Here is an 18,823-nt window from a genome sequence, read left to right as displayed (position 1 = left end):
TCTCCCCTTTAAAGGGCAAGTTGTCACTTGATGGTGCACCCTGACAGAACCCTTCAGCTCTGTAACTGTGAGGACCGAAGTGAACATCCAAAAAACACAAAAGCATCCACATAATTGTTATGTTTACCTACAGTTTTAAACCACTGAGGGTGGCATTTAAAAGAGGCAGAAGACAACGCCTCAAATTCAAAACAGTAGAGACAGGAATGGGCCTTCTCTTCCACAGCATATCAGAGAATTTTAATCCTCCCACTTTAGTTGCTTCACTCGTCCCCTTGACAGATGCAATATAACTGTGCAATTCTCTGTACCACGATGGTCATGGCAAACCCCTCACACTTGCAAAATTCCTCCTTGCAGTGGCTAGAGTCTCAGACAAAAGCACCAGCTGATCACTCTGAGGCTCGAAGTCCATGAGAATAAGCTCCCTCTGAAATTCATTATCTCAAGAAATTACACCATTACTGTACAGCATGATTGCAAAAGCCCAGTCTAGTCCATCATAGTTGTTCCCCCCCCATCCCCCCAGATATACTTGCAAAGGTGTTTTTTGACATATTAAGAGCCAATGCAAGTTAACATTAAAATATTTGTGCTTTAAAACCAATAAACTCACCACACTCTTAATCAATTACAACAATCACATATAATGGGAAGCAAGTCAGCAATGCACTGAAGGCGGCACCCACCTCCCCAAGGCCTGGAAGGACCTTGACATTCCAGAACAAGCTCACTCACGTTCTGGGGCTACCGCTGGCCTCCATAGGCATAGCTGAACATACGGTTTCAGCTTAAGATGACCAGTTAAAACTACACTGTCTTGAACTCTGGCCTCATACCTCACCTCTGCTCAATTACACACAAATTCTGAGTGGAGACTTTTTTCAGGCATGTTCTGTAAATACTGTTTCTACTTATGCTTTGAAAGAGAAAAAACCCCAGTAATGTTTAACTCTGAAAGTTCACATTTTTCCCCAAAGAAAATGAGTAAATCTGTTTTAAGTTAATTAAGGCATCCAGTTTAGTCATCTCTCCCCACCAGCTGCGGAGCAGGGTATATCTGCTTCAGCTCAGCTCTGCACTAATACATTTCACAATCAGTTCAATTCATGTGACATGGAATCTGGGCTGAGACCTCCAAAGTGCCTGTACCCAACCAGTCCTGCAGACAGCCACTAATCCCATCCTGTCTGGCATACAGCCACACTGCTGAACGTTTATCGTTTGGTTTTGGGGTTTGTTTGGTTTGGGTGGGTTTTTTTGGTTGGGTTTTTTTTGGTTGGTTTTTTTTTTTTATATACACAACATATTTTATTCTGTAAAGAATGCACAGAGGCTGAGACTGAAACAACAGAAAAGAGAAGAACAAACCTGGTTTCTCGGACTGACAAGCTACACATTTGCTGTCTTCTGCCTTATTTGATACAAGGCACACCGCACAGTCCCAAGACCCTTTTGGCTTGTTAAATTTGTCTCCAAACCCCAAAGTGACTGCTGTGTCAGTGCTGGTGGAAGACGATGTCACTGTCACCGAGTTGTCTGTGACCACTGGCAATGTCAGAGCAGGCATTACTCCCGTTCCAGGCTTTGGTGTCTCACATGCTATACATTTCGTAGCTTCAGGTTTGTTCTGGACCAGACAGGTATCACAATCCCATGTGTTGGGTGCTGTTTTAAATTTGTCTTCAAAGCCCAGTGTCCCTGCTGTAGGGACGGCTGCCTTAGAGGCGACACATGGACTTGAGCTTATTGTCTGTTTCGTACTCTCAACTGTGGACACTTTAGCAGCTTCGCATGTTACACATTTGCCATCTGTAGTTTTGTTCTGCAGACATGGGTCATGTAGGTCAGACTGCCAAAATGAGGATACTTGTTTAGAGGTGTCTTTAACTGCAGAAAAACTACTTATTGCAGGCCTTGTATAGACCACTGTGCTTGTAACAGGCTGTGCAGATGTTGGAGAGTGTGTTTTCACAGATGTAAAACCTAGTAAAAAAAAAAAAAAAACCAAAACAACATAAATAGGAAGAGATCTTACTGATGAAGCAGGACCCTCACCACATGTAAATTACTTATAATACAAAACTGCATGAATTTAAACCAAGTGCCAATGGTTACAACTATACATCCTGACTAACCACAAGAGGAAGTCCCTGGAAATCTTATCCAAAGGGATGAAATTTCATATGCTGCACCAGGACACAAAAGCACATTTATTTAAAGCTCAATTTAACTCTTCATTTCCAAGAAAGTTTTAAATACAAATCCTCACTGGTAGATACAAATGTGAACAAACAGTACTGAAAGCTGTCTGTCTGTCCTAGACTAGAAATAATCCAATTCCATTTTAAGACACCATGCCCGATCGAATCAAATTTCTAAAGCTGCTCCTGCCATAGTACATGACTCACATTTACTTTAGTAGCTGTACAGCCGTTAATACTGGGAGCAGCAATCCACATGGTATTTCCCCACAGATTCTGAGAATTAAGTAATAAAAATTAAGACAACAGAACAATTGTTACCTATAATCTTTGTTCAAAACGTACTGGACGCAGGCCAACTCCTTATTTAAAGGTGCCAATTTTAACAGAAAACAAAAAACACCAATATGGAAATACTAAAAATAAATGCTACACCGATGCATCTTAAATAGCAGCACAAGTTACTTTTAAAGCCAAAATTATTATTTTATTTTTTTTAATTATTATGTTGTTTTGGTGTTAAGAGTTTTTTTACATCAGAAGTGGAGCCTTTGACCAGTGTGGATTTAGAATCTGCTTCTTTTAAAACTGATAAAGCAAATTAATGTCACTTCACTCACAGATGTTTCCTTAAACAAAACACACAGTATATTTTCTCTCTTCTTTCTTTTCAATATAAAAAGGCACTATCGTCTTAAGAAGTATATAGATTTGTCACTTTATAAAAAAAATAGTCCTGATGGAACTCAAGGCTATGGGAAAAGATCAAATTCAATAGTCCTTGTTCTTAAAACAAAAAACCATCATCCACACACACACTCTTCATTAAACAGTTGAAAACAACTGCAATTACTTAAAAATTAGAAAAGGGTCTTTAAAGTGAAACAGCCCACTTTAAATTTACACTTGAACCCATAGTAACTGCTATCATTTAAGATGGAAAGATTTGCAGTTTTTGAAACACATTTAGGAATGAAACTGTCTTTACTATTCTTAATTTCCAGAGATGGTGAGGGTGGGAGAGGAATGTAAAGCACTTTACAAAAATTTCCATTCCAATTCCATACATTTTATTTAAAATGAAACACTGATTATTTAAATAATCCTCTTTATACTTCATTTACAATTATATCCTGAAGCAATGCATCTGGTTTGAAACTGCAGTTTTCCTTTCAGCAATAAAAGCCACTTAGGACAGAAGGGGAGATCAACCCTAAGAGATGCAGCATTTAATGTAATGCTTTCCTGTGTTTGTATTTACAGCTAATATTGCATTAGCTGTGACAAAGTGGGTGGGGTTTTTTGTTGTGGTGGGTTTTTTAAAAAAAAAAAACAAACAATGCAGTTACACGGTTACATATTTTTTGCGATATCTTAGATCGTTATCTCACCAGGGCTTTTTAGAATGTCTAACACACTTCCTTCCTTTAAGACCTTCACAGGTTTGGAGGGGCCATCGTATTCTTCTTCTTTTTCCTTCTTATTGCTGATGCTGTTTACAGTGGCAGTATCTTTAAAAACAAAACAAAAACCACCCTTCATAAAGAAATCCACTTATATTTACATTTGCTAGAAACTAGGATTTCCAAGTTTCATGCTTCTCATATAATTCTACCTTGTTTACAACAGTTTATAATTACTATTTGGTTAAAAGCAGATCAGTCACTGAAAACATATTTTGCCTGGAATTGCTAATATGCTCAGAAAGGATGGATTTACTGTTTGATACACAAAACCAGAAAATCAGCACTTCAGATCTGAAACACTAAAGTTTCTGTTACCTAGAGTAAGGAAGGACGTCACTGGTGTATCACTGGATCCAGAAAGCTCTGCTGATTTTACAACAGGAACACTAAATGTAAACCCCATCTGCTATGAAAAAGAGATATTTTTCAGATTCTTGAATCAAATTTCACACAAAAGTAATAATCTGAAATCCAGGGTTCAACCTTTTGGTATACATGCTGGATGACAAATTATAAGCCAGAAAACCTATATATTTGTTTTCCCCACTGCCAGGGCCAATTCTGCTTTATTGTTCTTCAATATTCTACTAAAGCCTTGAGAAGAGGTTGAACTTTATTTACTTCACTTACAGACAATGGAGGTAGCACTTCTGCCTCAGTAGATTTCACAATTGGAGATGAAAATCTGAACACAGGACTGCCAACATTACTTGCTGGTTGTACCTGTATTTTCAAAAGAATTACGGTTTGTATGTAAAAGAAAAACATCCTGGTGAAACAACAGCAGGTACCTGAATTCACTATCTAACAGACATTCTGCAGTCAGTCAAGAAACCTGATGTTTGATATTTCTAACCCACAGGTAAGAGTTATAATAAACGAAAATGAAGCTTGCAAGTGAGCATACAGTACAGTATCATCGAACAGAGATGCTACTTAGATCTGAATATATTAAGTATATGGAAGAGCAGACCAAGCAGCTTAAGAACGTCAAACTAACTCAGCTCAATTGTAGTCAGAGCTTCAGCAAATACCTCAACGTGTTAAAGCAAGTAATCTGGTTCAAAACATACAAAAATACCTCAAATACTCTGGAACAGATGAATGTTTATTTTACTGCAGTGATATTCCAATTATCACACCCTAGGCTCACGTTCTACACTAGGCTTGTGACCACCATTAATGCTACCTCTAATTTAATAACTTAACTTGGCATAAAATCCCAACAAAACCTCCACAGCATTTGAAGCAGTTATACAATTACATTAACTAGAACTTCGCAAAGTAAAAGATGCACAGAGGTCAAATCAAAAACTACATGCCTTTCCCCGCTTCCAAATTGGAATACAACCCCGAGTGAAAGTTGGTTAGTTTCACGAGCACCATGGAAGAAGTTAACACGCAACAAAGTAGATGTACACTCATCACAAAACAGTACTCGCAATACACAACCAAAGATTTACCTTGTTCATCACTGCTGTGGAAACAGTGCTCGGTGATGATGAGACACTACTACTGGTAAGGAAAGTAAAGTTGAAGGAAGGCAGCGATGCAGTACTGATGGGTAGGGGTACTTTTGGTAGTACCGGTTCCTCCACTTCCTAGGGGGAAATTTTAATTGTAAATTTTAATTTTACGCTTTTACAAGACCTACTACCTTCCTACCCTGTCCCACTCTTAATTTCTTATCCAAGTTAAATATAACAGAGGTATGTACAGACTAAGACAAAGCACGTTTTCAAAAGGAATCCTAACCTCCCCACCTCAGTCTGCCATGTCGTTTTAATTTATGGTAGACTTCTTTCTATGCAATACTACATTCATAACATGTCCAGTAAGAATACCAAAAATTAGCTCAACATTGTTACCTGTGTAGAACAGGGAGGGGCACAGATCAGATTTATTTTTCTGTACTTTAGTTATTCAAGGTCTAAAGAAACATCATCCTTTCTAATTACCCTCTCGTCTCTTCAATGAAGAGTACACTCTCATGACAAATGAGAAAGTGTTCCTCTTGTGAAATTAGGTAGGACAGCTGCCAACTTTTCTGAAGTCACTACTGCAGTGAACTTGGAAAAAGATAATGTTTAAAGAAGTATGCGGGGTCCTTCAGCCCCCCAAAACCCCAAACCAAAGCACCAAACACCAAAAAAGGAAGCCTGACTAGCAGCACAGAAGATCACATTCTGGTAAATCCTGTCATATCTCGTGTATCAGAGTACACACTTCCAACTCAGAAACCACTGTACCTTAAAAACTTCTGTCTTATCCTCACCTCTTAAACTGTTTGATTACCAAGATTAGATCAGTTAGGGTTTAAATGGGAACAGCAATCTAATCACAATTTGCACAGTAGTACCAAGATCTACCCAAAAGTGACTAAGCAGAGATATATATTGCTACTACAGAAATTTAATGTATCCCACATCTTGCATCTTCTACAGTTTTGATCTGAAGACTACTGGACCTTGGTATTCAGGCCATTTGTATTATTAGAAACATTCTCTAGTATTTACTATTTCTTCATTTTGCATCAACCAGAAGACTGATGTAAATTTTTTATTTAAGATCCAGTGGTAGGGAACATCCAATCAGAAAAATAATCTCCAGGATAGTCATGAACATAGTTTTATTAAATGGCCTTTTCGTACTGAAACAGGGAAAAAACTTCTCACAATGGGTTTGATTAAGTGACAAAAATTGTGAATGATCATTAACAGACATGCGGAACAATTTCTTCTGCTTTGGACTCTTGGCCTCTATCTTTCTACATGACTTAAATATGAAATAATAAATTAAATAAACTTTTACTTACTTGGCACTTGTTTCAAACATCATTCCTTTATAAAAACCCTACAAACCTCCACCAAAATTTGTTCATTCAACTGCTGATGAGAAACTTTATAATATGAAGCAACTCCAAGATAATATGGCTCAAGATTTAAAAAATATAAACCCAAAGTTTAATAATAATAAAAATATTGTTATATACATTTTATATTATTTATATAAAACATATAAATAATACATAAAAAAATATTGGAGCCTGCCCTGAAACCCACAGCAAAAAAAACCCACAAAACTGAAAGGGCATTATTATAGATCACTATGAACCAGTAACACTGGCATACATGGCTAGTTACTTCAGTAATCTCAGCGAGAGCAAGAGTCCCTTACCTCTTGTTCTTGTCCAGGTTTTGATACATAGTGTACCCCTCTTTCCCTTCTCATCTTGCCACCGCCACCACCAACTCCTCCTCCTGCAGACAGACCATTGGATGCAGGAGTACTGAATTTGGGGTGGGTCACACTGCTGGCACAGAATAACAATACATAGGTTGAGAAAGGGGAGGGGGGGAAGAAAAAAATAAAAAAAATCAACTTATCAAATAATTGTTTCAAGCTATTATAGCCACATTTAGTCCTAGAACTGATACCACCTAATCAGAATCTGAAAAAAACCTGTTCCCCGAGTTGCTAATGCTGGTAAATACGTGATGTTCCAAAACAGCAAAAGCTGCGTTAACAAAAGCAGCAACGAGAAGGACATACATAAGAAACAGTCACAACATCCACAAAGGAATGATGACTAAGCCAGAAGACCTGAAATAGAAGAACTGATTTAGACTTATTTTCTAACATTTCCTTTTAATAGCCCAGACGGTGGAAATGTTGACTGCCAGTTCTTTGATTCTGTGATGAGCATGAATCTTTGCAGGGATCTAGAAGAACAACTAAAAATATAGGGGGGGGGGGGGAGCATGTGTGTGTGCACGCACATGGAATGCTGCCAGCAGCTCTTATGGAATAGAGCGGCTTAAACTTGTGCGGCAAGATAATACAGCAAAAGCTGCAGAAGCAGCTCTGGCTTATCTTGAGGCCAGAGGTGTGTTTGGGTTTGCCAACATTCCAGAAGTCTTTTCAGACATGAACACAGATCCCTTTTGTAAGGCATACAAAGGCATTTCTCTGCTCATTACAAAAGCCTAGATCCAAACCAGAAAGATTTCCTAATCCAAGTGGGAAGGGAAAAGAAAAAGAAAAAACAAAAAAACCTTCATAACAAACAAACCAACCAATCCCAAACCCACATCACACCCCAAAACACAAGTGAACTAGGGAGTAACAACAATAAAAAGCAGTATGGCATCAAAATGAAGTATCCCTGGAAAAAGTTCCATATCAAAGCTTATCGTGCAGCCAAGCAGCCAGTCATTATAAAAGTACATTTGATCACACTGGATGATACCAGGTCAAGTTTCCAGAAGACTGAGGAAGAAAATTAGTCTAAACTTGTCAGACACTTGCAAACAGTCTGCTTAGCACTGTAACCACTGTGAGTAAGCCAGATCCTTAAGGCCATATGCTCAAAATTTTCTCTAATCCAAACTGACAATCAATTCAAATTCTGAAAAAAAAACCAACCCTTCTGTCAAAACAGAGCTTTATTCTGACAATTATAGCCTGCCTATTATAGTCCATATTCCTCTTTTCTGTTAAGACCTGTCAGCTTCTAAGGGGCAAAGACAGTTTTCTGTCTTCAAGCAGGTATGTTCAACCTACAATTCTGACCCAGGTTTAAAAACTATTTAGCCTTTGGTAGGCTGAACAGAGATGTACCAAAGTACTGCAGGTTAGCTGCACGAAGGGACTCTGGCCAACTGCCTCTTACCAGTGTTGTGTTCCTGCTCCAGAACATGACAGTCAACAGACTAGCTTTATAAATAATTTTTTTAAAAGGACCATCTACTCTACAGACAAAAGTAAAACACAGCAGTAAAACTTGCGAACCAAATAAAAAGCAGCAGCGGTTTTCTGGTTCTCCCTTCTACATGGAGAAGAAAGGAGTTCCACCGAAGAAAATTTAGAACAGTTTGAAAACCCACAATTAAAACCCGACATCTGCTTGCACCTACGCCCAAACTTTAAAGCCGATCTCTTACATCCCTGAAAAAGTCGCTGCTGTGAAGTCAAACTATCAGATGCCAAAACAAAGGGTTGGTTTGGGAGTTTTTTTGCAAACCAAAGAATGCCGAAGGCAACCGAAGAATTGCTTGGAAGATGAACAGAGACAACAAAATATGATTCCCTGGTATTGTTCTTTGAAAGGGACAAATCATCCAAGAAAATATACTCTTTGAATGCAGAGTGTCTTAATTCAAGTTCAAGCAGTACCCAAAAGACTAGTGGCCCAGAAGAGAGAGCCATCAGTGTTATCTGGAGGTGGGTTGTTCTACCTAAACCAAACAAGCAGTGTAACGCAGGACAATCTCCTCAAGAAGAAAAACAATTAACGCTCCTGGAATTTTGTGTTTGAGAGACAAGTTGGCATTTGGCCTCAAATGTTTCTAGAGGGCACCCATTTTTTCATGCAAACTCACAGACTGTTACTGCCCTTCAAAAGACGACAGGCATGCAGACTGTAGCACCAGAGAGCACTTTCTTCTTTCAAGTATTTTAAATTAATAGATTTGTCATACCTTTCAGATGGTTTTATTCTCTGTTCTGCAGGAGAACTCTTCTCTCTCATGCCCTGCAAGTTAAGTTTGATTTATTACAAGATTTACCTGAATGTATTTATAAACTATATACGAAGCAAAGACAACCAGCCACACATGTTTTGTGCTGGTTTTTATTTATACCACTAAATACACCTCATCTACTTAAGCTTATTCCGCAACCACTATGACTATCCACTTTGATCTCTGGCCTAAAAAGCCCACAGATTCAACACCTGGCCATTTTTACATTCAGATTGATAGTGAAACCATAGATTTAATTTTTTTTTCTGAAAGAGATGCCAATCTTGTTTTAAGTAAAGTTTATCAGGGACTCCACATGCACCAAAGTGATCAGAACGGGTAATTGTCAGAAATCTCACTCAGAGCTTCTGGCTCTTTGCCAAAAAAGAGCCACTTAGTAGAATAACTGGTTAGAGACATTCCAAGCTTGTAAAAAGCAGGCAGATAACAACCAGAAGATTTACTTACTTTGTGCTTTATATCCACCCTCTGGTGAATTTTGCTGGAATCAGTAGCTGGAGTCAGAGATGGTTTAAAATACTGGGTCCGACTCCCTGGCAGAGAGATCGCCTTTGGTGTCACGAGTTTCTGGACAGGTGGGTGCTGTGATTCCATCTTTGAAAAGGAAGCAGAGATCAATTTATCCTTACACTGGCCCTAATTACCACAGCATTTACTGATTAAAAAAAGTTACAGAACTATAAACCTCCCATCAGTCTCAGCACCCACTGAAAATTATTTGGAAGTGTTGACTGCATTCAGCTTGCAGAGAGAAACCACCAGAAAACCATTTATGAAATCTAAAAAGCTATAGAAGTAGCCGAAGTCTGACTGAATCACATTTCAAAATTTGGCAGTAAACTTCACAGACAAAATCATTCATGTTACTATAATGACAATAACTCATGTTACTTAATGTACTTCCATCTCTTCCTCTCCTGTGCCCACATTGTGGTATTTTTTTTACTGGCTTCATCCACCAATTAACCATTCAAAGTGTTAAGCAGCCAATCATACAGGCTTCTGGGTTTTAGTTTTCCTACATTTTCCTCCTTTGAAGTTACACTTGAAAAAAAAAAAGTTGTAAAATAATTTTAAAAGTCTCATTCATTATGTTCCAGTGTTTTAGATTTGCATTAGATGCACTTAAAAATACTAGTTTGACTTTCCTTGTCAAAGCATTTTCAAAAACAAGCGTTAATTTTTAACAGAAAGCACTGTACGTTCTGTAAAACTGGTGTAACTGAATCCTTAAACAAGACAAACCCCAAAAGGCTACAAGGTTTACCAAAGGCTCCATCTGCAGTCTTAAGGATCAGAAGAATCAGACTTAGGATGCATGCTATTATTTAAATTAGTATCAACAGAAAACTATGTTTATAATAGCTTTAATGTCACAATCTCTCTCAAATCTTGGCAATAACATTCATGCTGCACTATCTACAAAGGGAATAAAAGTATTTCTTGCTAAAAATTGTTATACTCATTTTGAAACCTTGAGTAAAATGCAATTTATTTGTTTACAAACCCATTTTGAACAAAAGATAGCGCACTGCTATTTTTAAATGTAAACAGAGTAGAATTAGAATAAAATAGTTAAGTTGGAAGGGACCTACAACAATCACCTAGTCCAACTGTCTGACCAGCTCAGGGCTGACCAAAAGCTAAAGCATGGTAATATGGGCATTGTCCAAATGCCTCTTAATTACTCAGCAGGCTCAGGGCATCAACCACCTCTCCAGAAAGCCTGTTCCAGTGTCTGACCACCCTCTCACTGATGAAATGCTTCTTTATGTCAGGTCTGAACCCTCCTCTGACTGATGCAGCTTTGAGCCACGTGCCCTCTCACTGGGTCCGGGAGAGATCAGCACTTCCCTCTCCACTTCCCAGGAAGCTGTAGAGAGTAACGAGGTCACCCCTCAACCTCCTCCTCTCCAGACCAGACGAACCCAGTGTCCTCAGCCACTCCTCACAGGACGTGCCTTCCAGCCCCATCACCAGCCCCATCACCAGCTTTGTTGCCCTCCTCTGGATGCACTCGAGGACCTTCACATCCTCCTCATGCTGCGGGGCCCAGAGCTGCCCACAGCACCCGAGGCGAGGCCGCACCGACGCTGGGTACAGCAGGAGAACCACCTCTTCGGACCGGCTGGTTACGCTGTGTCGGCTGCACCCCAGGACACGGTTTGCCCCCTGGGCTGCCAGGGCACTGCTGACTCGCACTGAGCCTGCTGCCAGCCAGCACCCCCACCCCCTGCTGCAGGGCTGCTCTCCAGCACTCCTCTCCCAGTTCATACCCGTGCCCAACATTACTCCATCTCACGTCACAGAATCATAGAACAGGTTGGGTTGGAAGGGACCTTCAAGGTCATCTAGTCCAACCCCGGCAGCGAGCAGGGACATCTTCAGCTAGACCAGGTTGCTCAGCCCTTTCCAGCCTGACCTTGAATGTTTCCAGGGATGGGGCATCTACCGCCTCTCTGGGCAACCTGTGCCAGTGTTTCACCACCCTCATCATAAAAAGCTTCTTCCTTACATTTAGTCTAAATCTGCCCTCTTTTAGTTTAAAGCCATTACCCCTTGTCCTATCGCTGCAGGCCCTACGAAGAAGTCTGTCCCCATCCTTCTTACAAGCCCCATTAAGTACGGAACGGCTGCAGTACGGTCTCCCCGGAGCCTTCTCCTCTCCAGGCTGAACAGCCCCAGCTCTCTCAGCCTTTCCCCACAGGAGAGGTGTCCATCCCTCTGGCCATTTCCGTGGTCCCTCCTCCGGACCCGCTCCAACAGGTCCGTGTGTTTCCTGTGCTGAGGACGCCAGAGCTGGACGCAGCCACTCCAGGTGGGGTCTCACCCGAGCGGAGTAGAGGGGCACAATCCCCTCCCTCGCCCTGCTGGCCACGCTGCTGCTGATGCAGCCCAGGACACGGGTGGCTGGCTGGGCTGCAAGCGCGCATTGCCGGCTCATGTCCAGCTTTTCGTCCACCAGTACCCTCCAGTCCTTCTCTGCAGGGCTGCTCTCCACCTCTTCACCCCCCAGCCTGTATCGATACCGGGGGTTGCCCCAGCCCAGGTGCAGGACCTTGCACTTGGCCTTGTTGAGCCTCATGAAGCTGATGTGGCCTCACTTCTCAAGCTTGTCCAGGACCTTCTGGATGGCATCCCATCCCTCCTCAGGCATGTCAACCACAACACTCAGCTTGGTGTCATCTGCAAACCTGCTGAGGGTACACTGGATCCCACTGTCTATTGATGAAGATCCAGCATTGTCTCTTGTTCAATTTCACGCCATTGATGGACTATCCAATGCTCCAATCTATTCAGGCCCCTCTGCAAAGCCTCTTGGCCCTCAGAGTCAACAGCACCTCCCAGTTTCATATCATCAGCAAACTTGCTAATGGTGCATTTAATTCCTGCACCCAGACCATTGAGAAATACATTGACCAGCACTGGCCCTACCACTGAGCCCTGAGGAACACTGCTGGTGACGTAGCCCCCTTGCACCCAGCCGTTCCGTCAGTTCTTCACCCAGCACACCACGTACCTGCTCATCCACAGCTGGACAGCTTGTCCAGAAGGATGCTGTGAGGGACAGTACCAAAAGCCTTCCTACAGTCCAGAACACTATATCCACCACCCCTTCATGCACCAAGCAGGTGACCTTATCGTAGAAGGATATCAAATTAGTTAGACAGGAATGTACAGTGAAAAAAATAAAAGTTACCCAGTTAGAAGTTCAATACACTAAGAGGTATTCTGTCTGGTGCAGACCCTTGAAGTAAGAAAAAGTCAACCAAACATACCTGCAAAAGTATTTTGCCTGCATGCTCAAGTGTTCTGTCAACCATACATTTGCTTTAGCAGGAAGACAGACAACCCTCTCCTCCCCTTCTCATCACGGGCTTCCCTTGCCAAACCTTATGAATTCTACTATTATGAATAGACAATTTCTCTACTTTTATCCAGCGACAGCTGTGCGCAACATTCGCTTTCTAACTGACGTCAGGCTGTACACACTGCAAATCTGGTCGATCTTTCTTAATGCCTCATCACAGGTGTAGTTCCACAATTTAACTGAGAATTCGTACCAGCTTTGTTTTCAATTAATTGGATAGTATTTACAGTACAGAAATTACATGCTCTACTTTTCAACATTCTTGTAATTTAGCATATGGTGAAAGATGGTACAGGAAATCCAAGATGTTTGTAAACTTTGAAGTGACCAAAAGTACTTATACTTCTAATCAAGAAATTAGCATAGAAACTTCTGGAGACATTCTGTCCATTTTCTCATTAAAACAGCAGATGAAAACTTTGCACAGAAGAAAACCCACACTTTTGTTCCTTCATGTGCCTCATCTTAAAGTGGCCTTTTGTGGATTTTACAATTTAATAAACTCCGTAATACTACAAATGGAAGTGATTTAAAAACATTACTAGTTTTAATATTTTTTTTAACAAAGGAGATAATGATTCACTACAGCATTATCACCAATTCAGTGCTGCCTCCAAATAGGAATTAGGAACACCGATGTTAAAGTGACAACACTTAATTTTCCTTCTTCTTTTTTGAGCAGTAATAAAAAAAGTGTTACTCTTCTGCTCAAAATGAACGTGGAAATCTGCACAAGGTCTGTATGATCACTCAATCAGTATTTTCCTATTTCTGATCATTTCTGCAAGAGAAATCTTTCCTAAACGGAAACATTAACAAGCAACTTAACCCCAAGTTGCAGGACAAGGTAAAACACTAATTTGTGTGTTATAAAGAAGTCATTCTTGATTGACACATCAAGACACCACCACATAAAAAAATAATGTAATTCTCAACCTGAGTAATCTTCACAGTCCTTCATCTAGCGTGGGTAGAAAAGACACTTTTAGCAATCTCCACACAGCCAAGACAACTGTAATTCACATAATACTAATATCAACTTGAATTAAAAATAAATCATAGGAAGTTACCTTTCTTAGATAAAGATGCTACTGGTTCTTACCTGTTTGCGCTTGGATTGGAAGCTAGTAATATTCAGCAAGTTCCTGTCCACAGGCTAAAGAGGGAAAAAAAGCCTAAATATTAGAGGATGACTTGTTTTTGTAAGAGAGGGTTCCATCCAACAAAAACAGAGGGATTGTGATCAACTTACAGAAGACAGTGGACTAGAAACAGAAGACGGAATCCTTTTAGCATCCTGTTGAAAAAACAGTGCAATAAATTAAACTGCATGCTACATAAGGAAGATCTTCATCCTATACTGGCACATTTACTACGTTTCTCAAACACATGAAATAGATTAAGAGGAGTGCCATTTACCGCCAAAGGACTTGACATCTTCTCCAGTGACTGCAAGATACGCCGCGCTGTGGAACTTGTCACGCCATAGGATTGCACACTTGCTTGTTTCGCTTTCATTTGTCTCCTTACTGGTGGCTGAAAAATTAGCATTGCAAGTGTTACAATTCTTGATTTTGAATTAAACATGCATTTATTTTATGCCCTATGGCTATACTGATGATATAACCAATACTCCTGTGATGACAGAGAAAAACGCACTCACTGGGCATTCAAGCCATGAAGAAAAAAATATACTCTGGTGACTCTACAGAACGGGGCCCCACACGTCTTACACATGGGATAAAGCAACAAAAGAAATATTTAGATGTAAAAGGTCATAAAAGGGAAGATGTCAGGCCTGTAGGGTCTCTGAAGCAGTAACCAGGAAAACAGAAAAGAAGCAAAGACTTGTACTGCAGAAAATACTTTCAGTAACAAAACAGATCTCAGTTTCATGACTGTGTATGTGTACCATCTTAAAACCAACGTATACAATCACCATCAGGCATTCCTAGTTTTGCTTCTTGTTTCCTCTCTTCCCCCAAGATTAGCTGACTGCAGATTTTTACTGTTTAAAAAGATAAAGATCTGATTTGAACTGTAACAGCTCTAAACATTACACTGAAAGAGTAAACGGTTTTATTTGTACCACATGACTTTGAATATAATCCGAAAAGGCATCTTTCAGTGTTAATTTTTTTTTTTTTTTTTTTACTTATGTTAAACACCTCCTGGAACCACATCATGCTTACCACACTGCTATGTGAAGTCAGGAAGCAGACCACACAGTATGTAAAAACACAAGCGAGACTTGCTGTAATCTACAGCATGCAACAACAAGCAAGCTAGTCTCTCCTTCAAAAGCCTAATATTTTGGTTCCTCTTTTCAGCATTTCATAAATTTCATAAAAAACATAAAAATAGCTGACCAAAGAGGGCTCCAAGCTTACAAGAGGTTCTGAGTGTTCAGAAGTTTGATTTAACACCAAGTTAGAACAAACCACAAGTTTTCATGGGTTCCCCTAAGTCAGCAATTTGCAGGTCCCCTTGTTGCATGGCAGAAATGGACTGCCAGGATAGTAAACTCTTTTTACTTCCAGTTCCTTAAATAAAGTTCATTTTGACTTTTGATTTTTTTTTTTAATAAATAAAGCCCATTTTGATTTAAACACATTCCAACTGAAGCAGAATTTACTAACTTTTTAGATTCAACCCTAACTACCGAGAGTTGTCAACATTTTTATTTGCTGGTTCATTTTAGAACATGAACAACTCTCAAGGGCAAGTAACTCTCTTCAAGAGCTACCTGAATGGTATTAAAATAGAAAGCATTTTATTGTTTATCTTGAGATTGCATGCCTCCCTCTCATGTTTATCATGAGATTGCATGTAGCAGAAGAGCAAAGGATCAGCAAAGCTGCCTTTTAGATACTAGTAAAGATTGCAGTTTCATACAATATATTCATAGCATGAGCGTAGACATGCTTGTGTAAGATGTACAGACAAGTATCATGCAGGTAGATTTTGCTACTCTAAACACAAATTTTAAAAGTTATGCCACGATTGTTTTTATTTACATGCTTTAACATAATACCATCAGAAGCAGACAATGGTAGAAAATGCGTTTTTTGAAAGAGGGAATCCCAACTAAAAACAAACAGCCAGAAGCTAAGGTGCCATAGTCATTCTTGTGCATGGCAAGTATTTTCTACATAAGCTGTTTTAAAAAAAATTTATACAGAATTGTTCTTTTCTGCTCTTGCAGACTGAGAGGGCAAAATAGAAACTGTTGCCACATTTCCAGCTCCCTGCTCACAGTTTTTTTGGCAGTGCTACCCCTTCTGTATTTCATTTTCTGTACCACATTTTCCCTCACATCACACTACTATCCTCTTACCTGATAAGGAGCAATTCGCGCTTTTGTCTCCCTTGCTGCTGCAGCTGCGCCACCATAAGTGGTCTTTCCAGGGTAAAACGGAGAATCCCCAAGCTGGCTTGTCTTAAAGACAGAAGTGTTTCCAAGTGACTACAGAAAGGTATTATGGTAGAGTAGTTAGTAAAATGGCTACACATTCAAATTGTTAAAAATTAACACTGTGCAGTACTTACAGGTGAGGGAGATCCAAAAGCAGATAAATTGAACGCAGGTTTTTTAGAGCTAGCTGCAGGATGTTGCGAGAGAGAATGAGATCTTTCAGCTTCTGTGGACCAGAGTAGTGGTGCTGAAGTATTTTTTGAAACTGTGATATCTGCCAAAATGGTAACATGCTGTATGTAAATGCCTTGTGTAGAGAACTTTAATATCAAAGATCACACTAACTCCTGAGTTCCTTAATACAGAAAAAGAAGTCTTACAGAATTAAGAAGTCCCCCCTAACACTCATTTCTCCAGCAACCTAACCTTCAGAGTTCTTCAAACAGACCCTTTCACATATGGCATGAAAACCAAGTATCAACTCTGAACTTGAAATCTGTTCACAGAACTGTCGATTCGTTACTTTTCAGTAATCTTTCAAAAGCATGCACAATAAGTCAATAGTATACTTCCAATACAGAGCAATTTTATTTTTGATTCTTTCATGGTAAAATAAAAGGGAACTGCATTAACACTGGTGCATCTATAACACACAGTTCTTCCCATGTTGGTAAAGGGTTGGAGGCCAGCGTAAGTCAGAATTGCACAGCTTTTAAACCTGAAAAATTCCCCCAAAGGATGAACTAACAGAGTTAACCACCTATTTCCCATGTATATTTTATGGAGACACACCAGAAAGCTCTAGTAAATTCAGGTTATAGTCTAAACCCTGGCAACATCTACTCTGAATTGTAAAAGTATGTTCTCCAGAGAACTTCCTGAGCATGCCTCAATCACCGTTTATATGGGGAACTAGAAAAAGCTGCAAACCTGCTGTTTGCCTTTTTCAGCGAGATCACCTAGGTCCCCATCTACATCAATATAATGGTTTTGGTTTGTTTTTTTACTTTAAGATGGTGTACATTCCTTACTGAACTCAGCAAAAGACATGGCAGTATTGGCAACTGATGCCTTCTACGAAGAAAGGCCAAAAAAGCAACCCAAACTTTTTCAGTCAGAATAGTTCCTTTACCGACTCCTGGTGAAACCACAGGAAAACATCATGTGTTTCTGTTTGTCACCTGTATTTATTCACATTTAACCTGCTGTCAGTTAGATATTCCAAGCCACTCTTCCAATCAACCTAGCTGTCAAGCTACAGCGAGTCATCTTCAGTCCCCACTATCCAATTTCAAGATTTGCAGACAACCTAGCTAAAAGTGCATTTATCAGCACCGCCTCTTTGTAAGATCAGGGTCTCATAAACGTATCCCAAAGCATGGTTATATTAAAAAGGTGACAGTACTATATACTTCTAAAATACTTTAAATTTCGTTCTAACATCCACAGCTGACATTCACCTACTTATTTACTAAGGTAACGTGGAATATTAAAGACTGCAAAGTACTTCATCTTACCAAAAAATCAACTAGAGAAGATGAAAGTTACCTTTATCAGATGCTCTAGAGGAGAAGCCACTGGTTGTTGAGATGTTATCGTCGTCATGCTGAGAGGTAGAATCTTTTATTTCTTTTACAAGAGACAGTCCAGGACTGCCAATGCCAAGTGAAGAAGATGTAGAGGGCTGACAATGTGGTACTGAGGAATCCAATATGGTACAGTTCAAATGGCTTCGATGAAGAGAGGGCCTTGTTAACACATCTGAGAAGTTCAATGCAGATCTGCTCGTGGATGGTTCTAAACAAGAACAGGGAGACAATCAGCTTTCCTATAGGCAAGCTCACAGAAGCCAAAAGCTGTTTTCTATCAACAGTCACGCTATTGCCAAGCTCTTAGCACAAAAATAGAGAAGCCAAATTTAACTTCTTCCTCACTCCGGTAGGGTTTCATCTGATTACAACAGCACCACTGCTTGCAATACAAAGTATTAACATCATATTAAAGTAGTAAACGATAAAGTTTAACACCACCAGATTCTGACCCCACATTCAAATGCTCTAACATTGGGTCTTTCAGCAAATCAAACATATATGAATTCCTTTTCTTCTGCAGATAAAGCTTGCAATAAGCTTTCCGAAATTTCAGATTACATGGCAAATTACAGACAACTCTGCCATTGATACAACCTTGTAACAAAGACAATGTTAATCTGAATACATAATGTGAAAATGTGTATTTGCAGAAAGTTTGGGAGAGTTTGTTTGGTTTGGTGTCGTCATCCCCCCCTCCCAAAATTAACATATTAGGTCATGCTACAGGCAAAA

General features: G+C 39.9%; 1 protein-coding gene across 6 annotated transcripts in view; it reads right to left on the bottom strand.

The window, feature by feature from the left end:
• The window catches only part of NUP153 (nucleoporin 153), a 46,320-nt gene that overhangs the window by 9,564 nt on the left and 17,933 nt on the right, over window positions 1-18,823 (bottom strand). For 2 of the 6 annotated variants that reach the window (XM_055798443.1, XM_055798445.1), the window contains exons 3-17: window positions 18,048-18,296; window positions 16,634-16,773; window positions 16,422-16,550; window positions 14,504-14,620; window positions 14,337-14,381; window positions 14,187-14,240; window positions 12,734-12,850; window positions 9,661-9,807; window positions 9,151-9,203; window positions 6,848-6,983; window positions 5,134-5,271; window positions 4,301-4,393; window positions 3,986-4,076; window positions 3,596-3,715; window positions 1,372-1,986 (exon numbers count right to left, since the gene is read on the bottom strand). In XM_055798443.1, coding sequence (XP_055654418.1) covers window positions 1,372-1,986; window positions 3,596-3,715; window positions 3,986-4,076; window positions 4,301-4,393; window positions 5,134-5,271; window positions 6,848-6,983; window positions 9,151-9,203; window positions 9,661-9,807; window positions 12,734-12,850; window positions 14,187-14,240; window positions 14,337-14,381; window positions 14,504-14,620; window positions 16,422-16,550; window positions 16,634-16,773; window positions 18,048-18,296 — 2,244 coding nt within the window. The remainder of the gene's footprint in view (window positions 1-1,371; window positions 1,987-3,595; window positions 3,716-3,985; window positions 4,077-4,300; window positions 4,394-5,133; window positions 5,272-6,847; window positions 6,984-9,150; window positions 9,204-9,660; window positions 9,808-12,733; window positions 12,851-14,186; window positions 14,241-14,336; window positions 14,382-14,503; window positions 14,621-16,421; window positions 16,551-16,633; window positions 16,774-18,047; window positions 18,297-18,823) is intronic. The other 4 variants (XM_055798446.1, XM_055798444.1, XM_055798447.1 and 1 more) reach the window with 4 other exon arrangements.

Source organism: Falco peregrinus, chromosome 3 (assembly GCF_023634155.1).
Source record: "Falco peregrinus isolate bFalPer1 chromosome 3, bFalPer1.pri, whole genome shotgun sequence".
NCBI lineage: Eukaryota > Metazoa > Chordata > Aves > Falconiformes > Falconidae > Falco > Falco peregrinus.
Note: the sequence above shows the minus strand (reverse complement) of the source record. Positions and strands in the feature narration are given on the sequence as shown.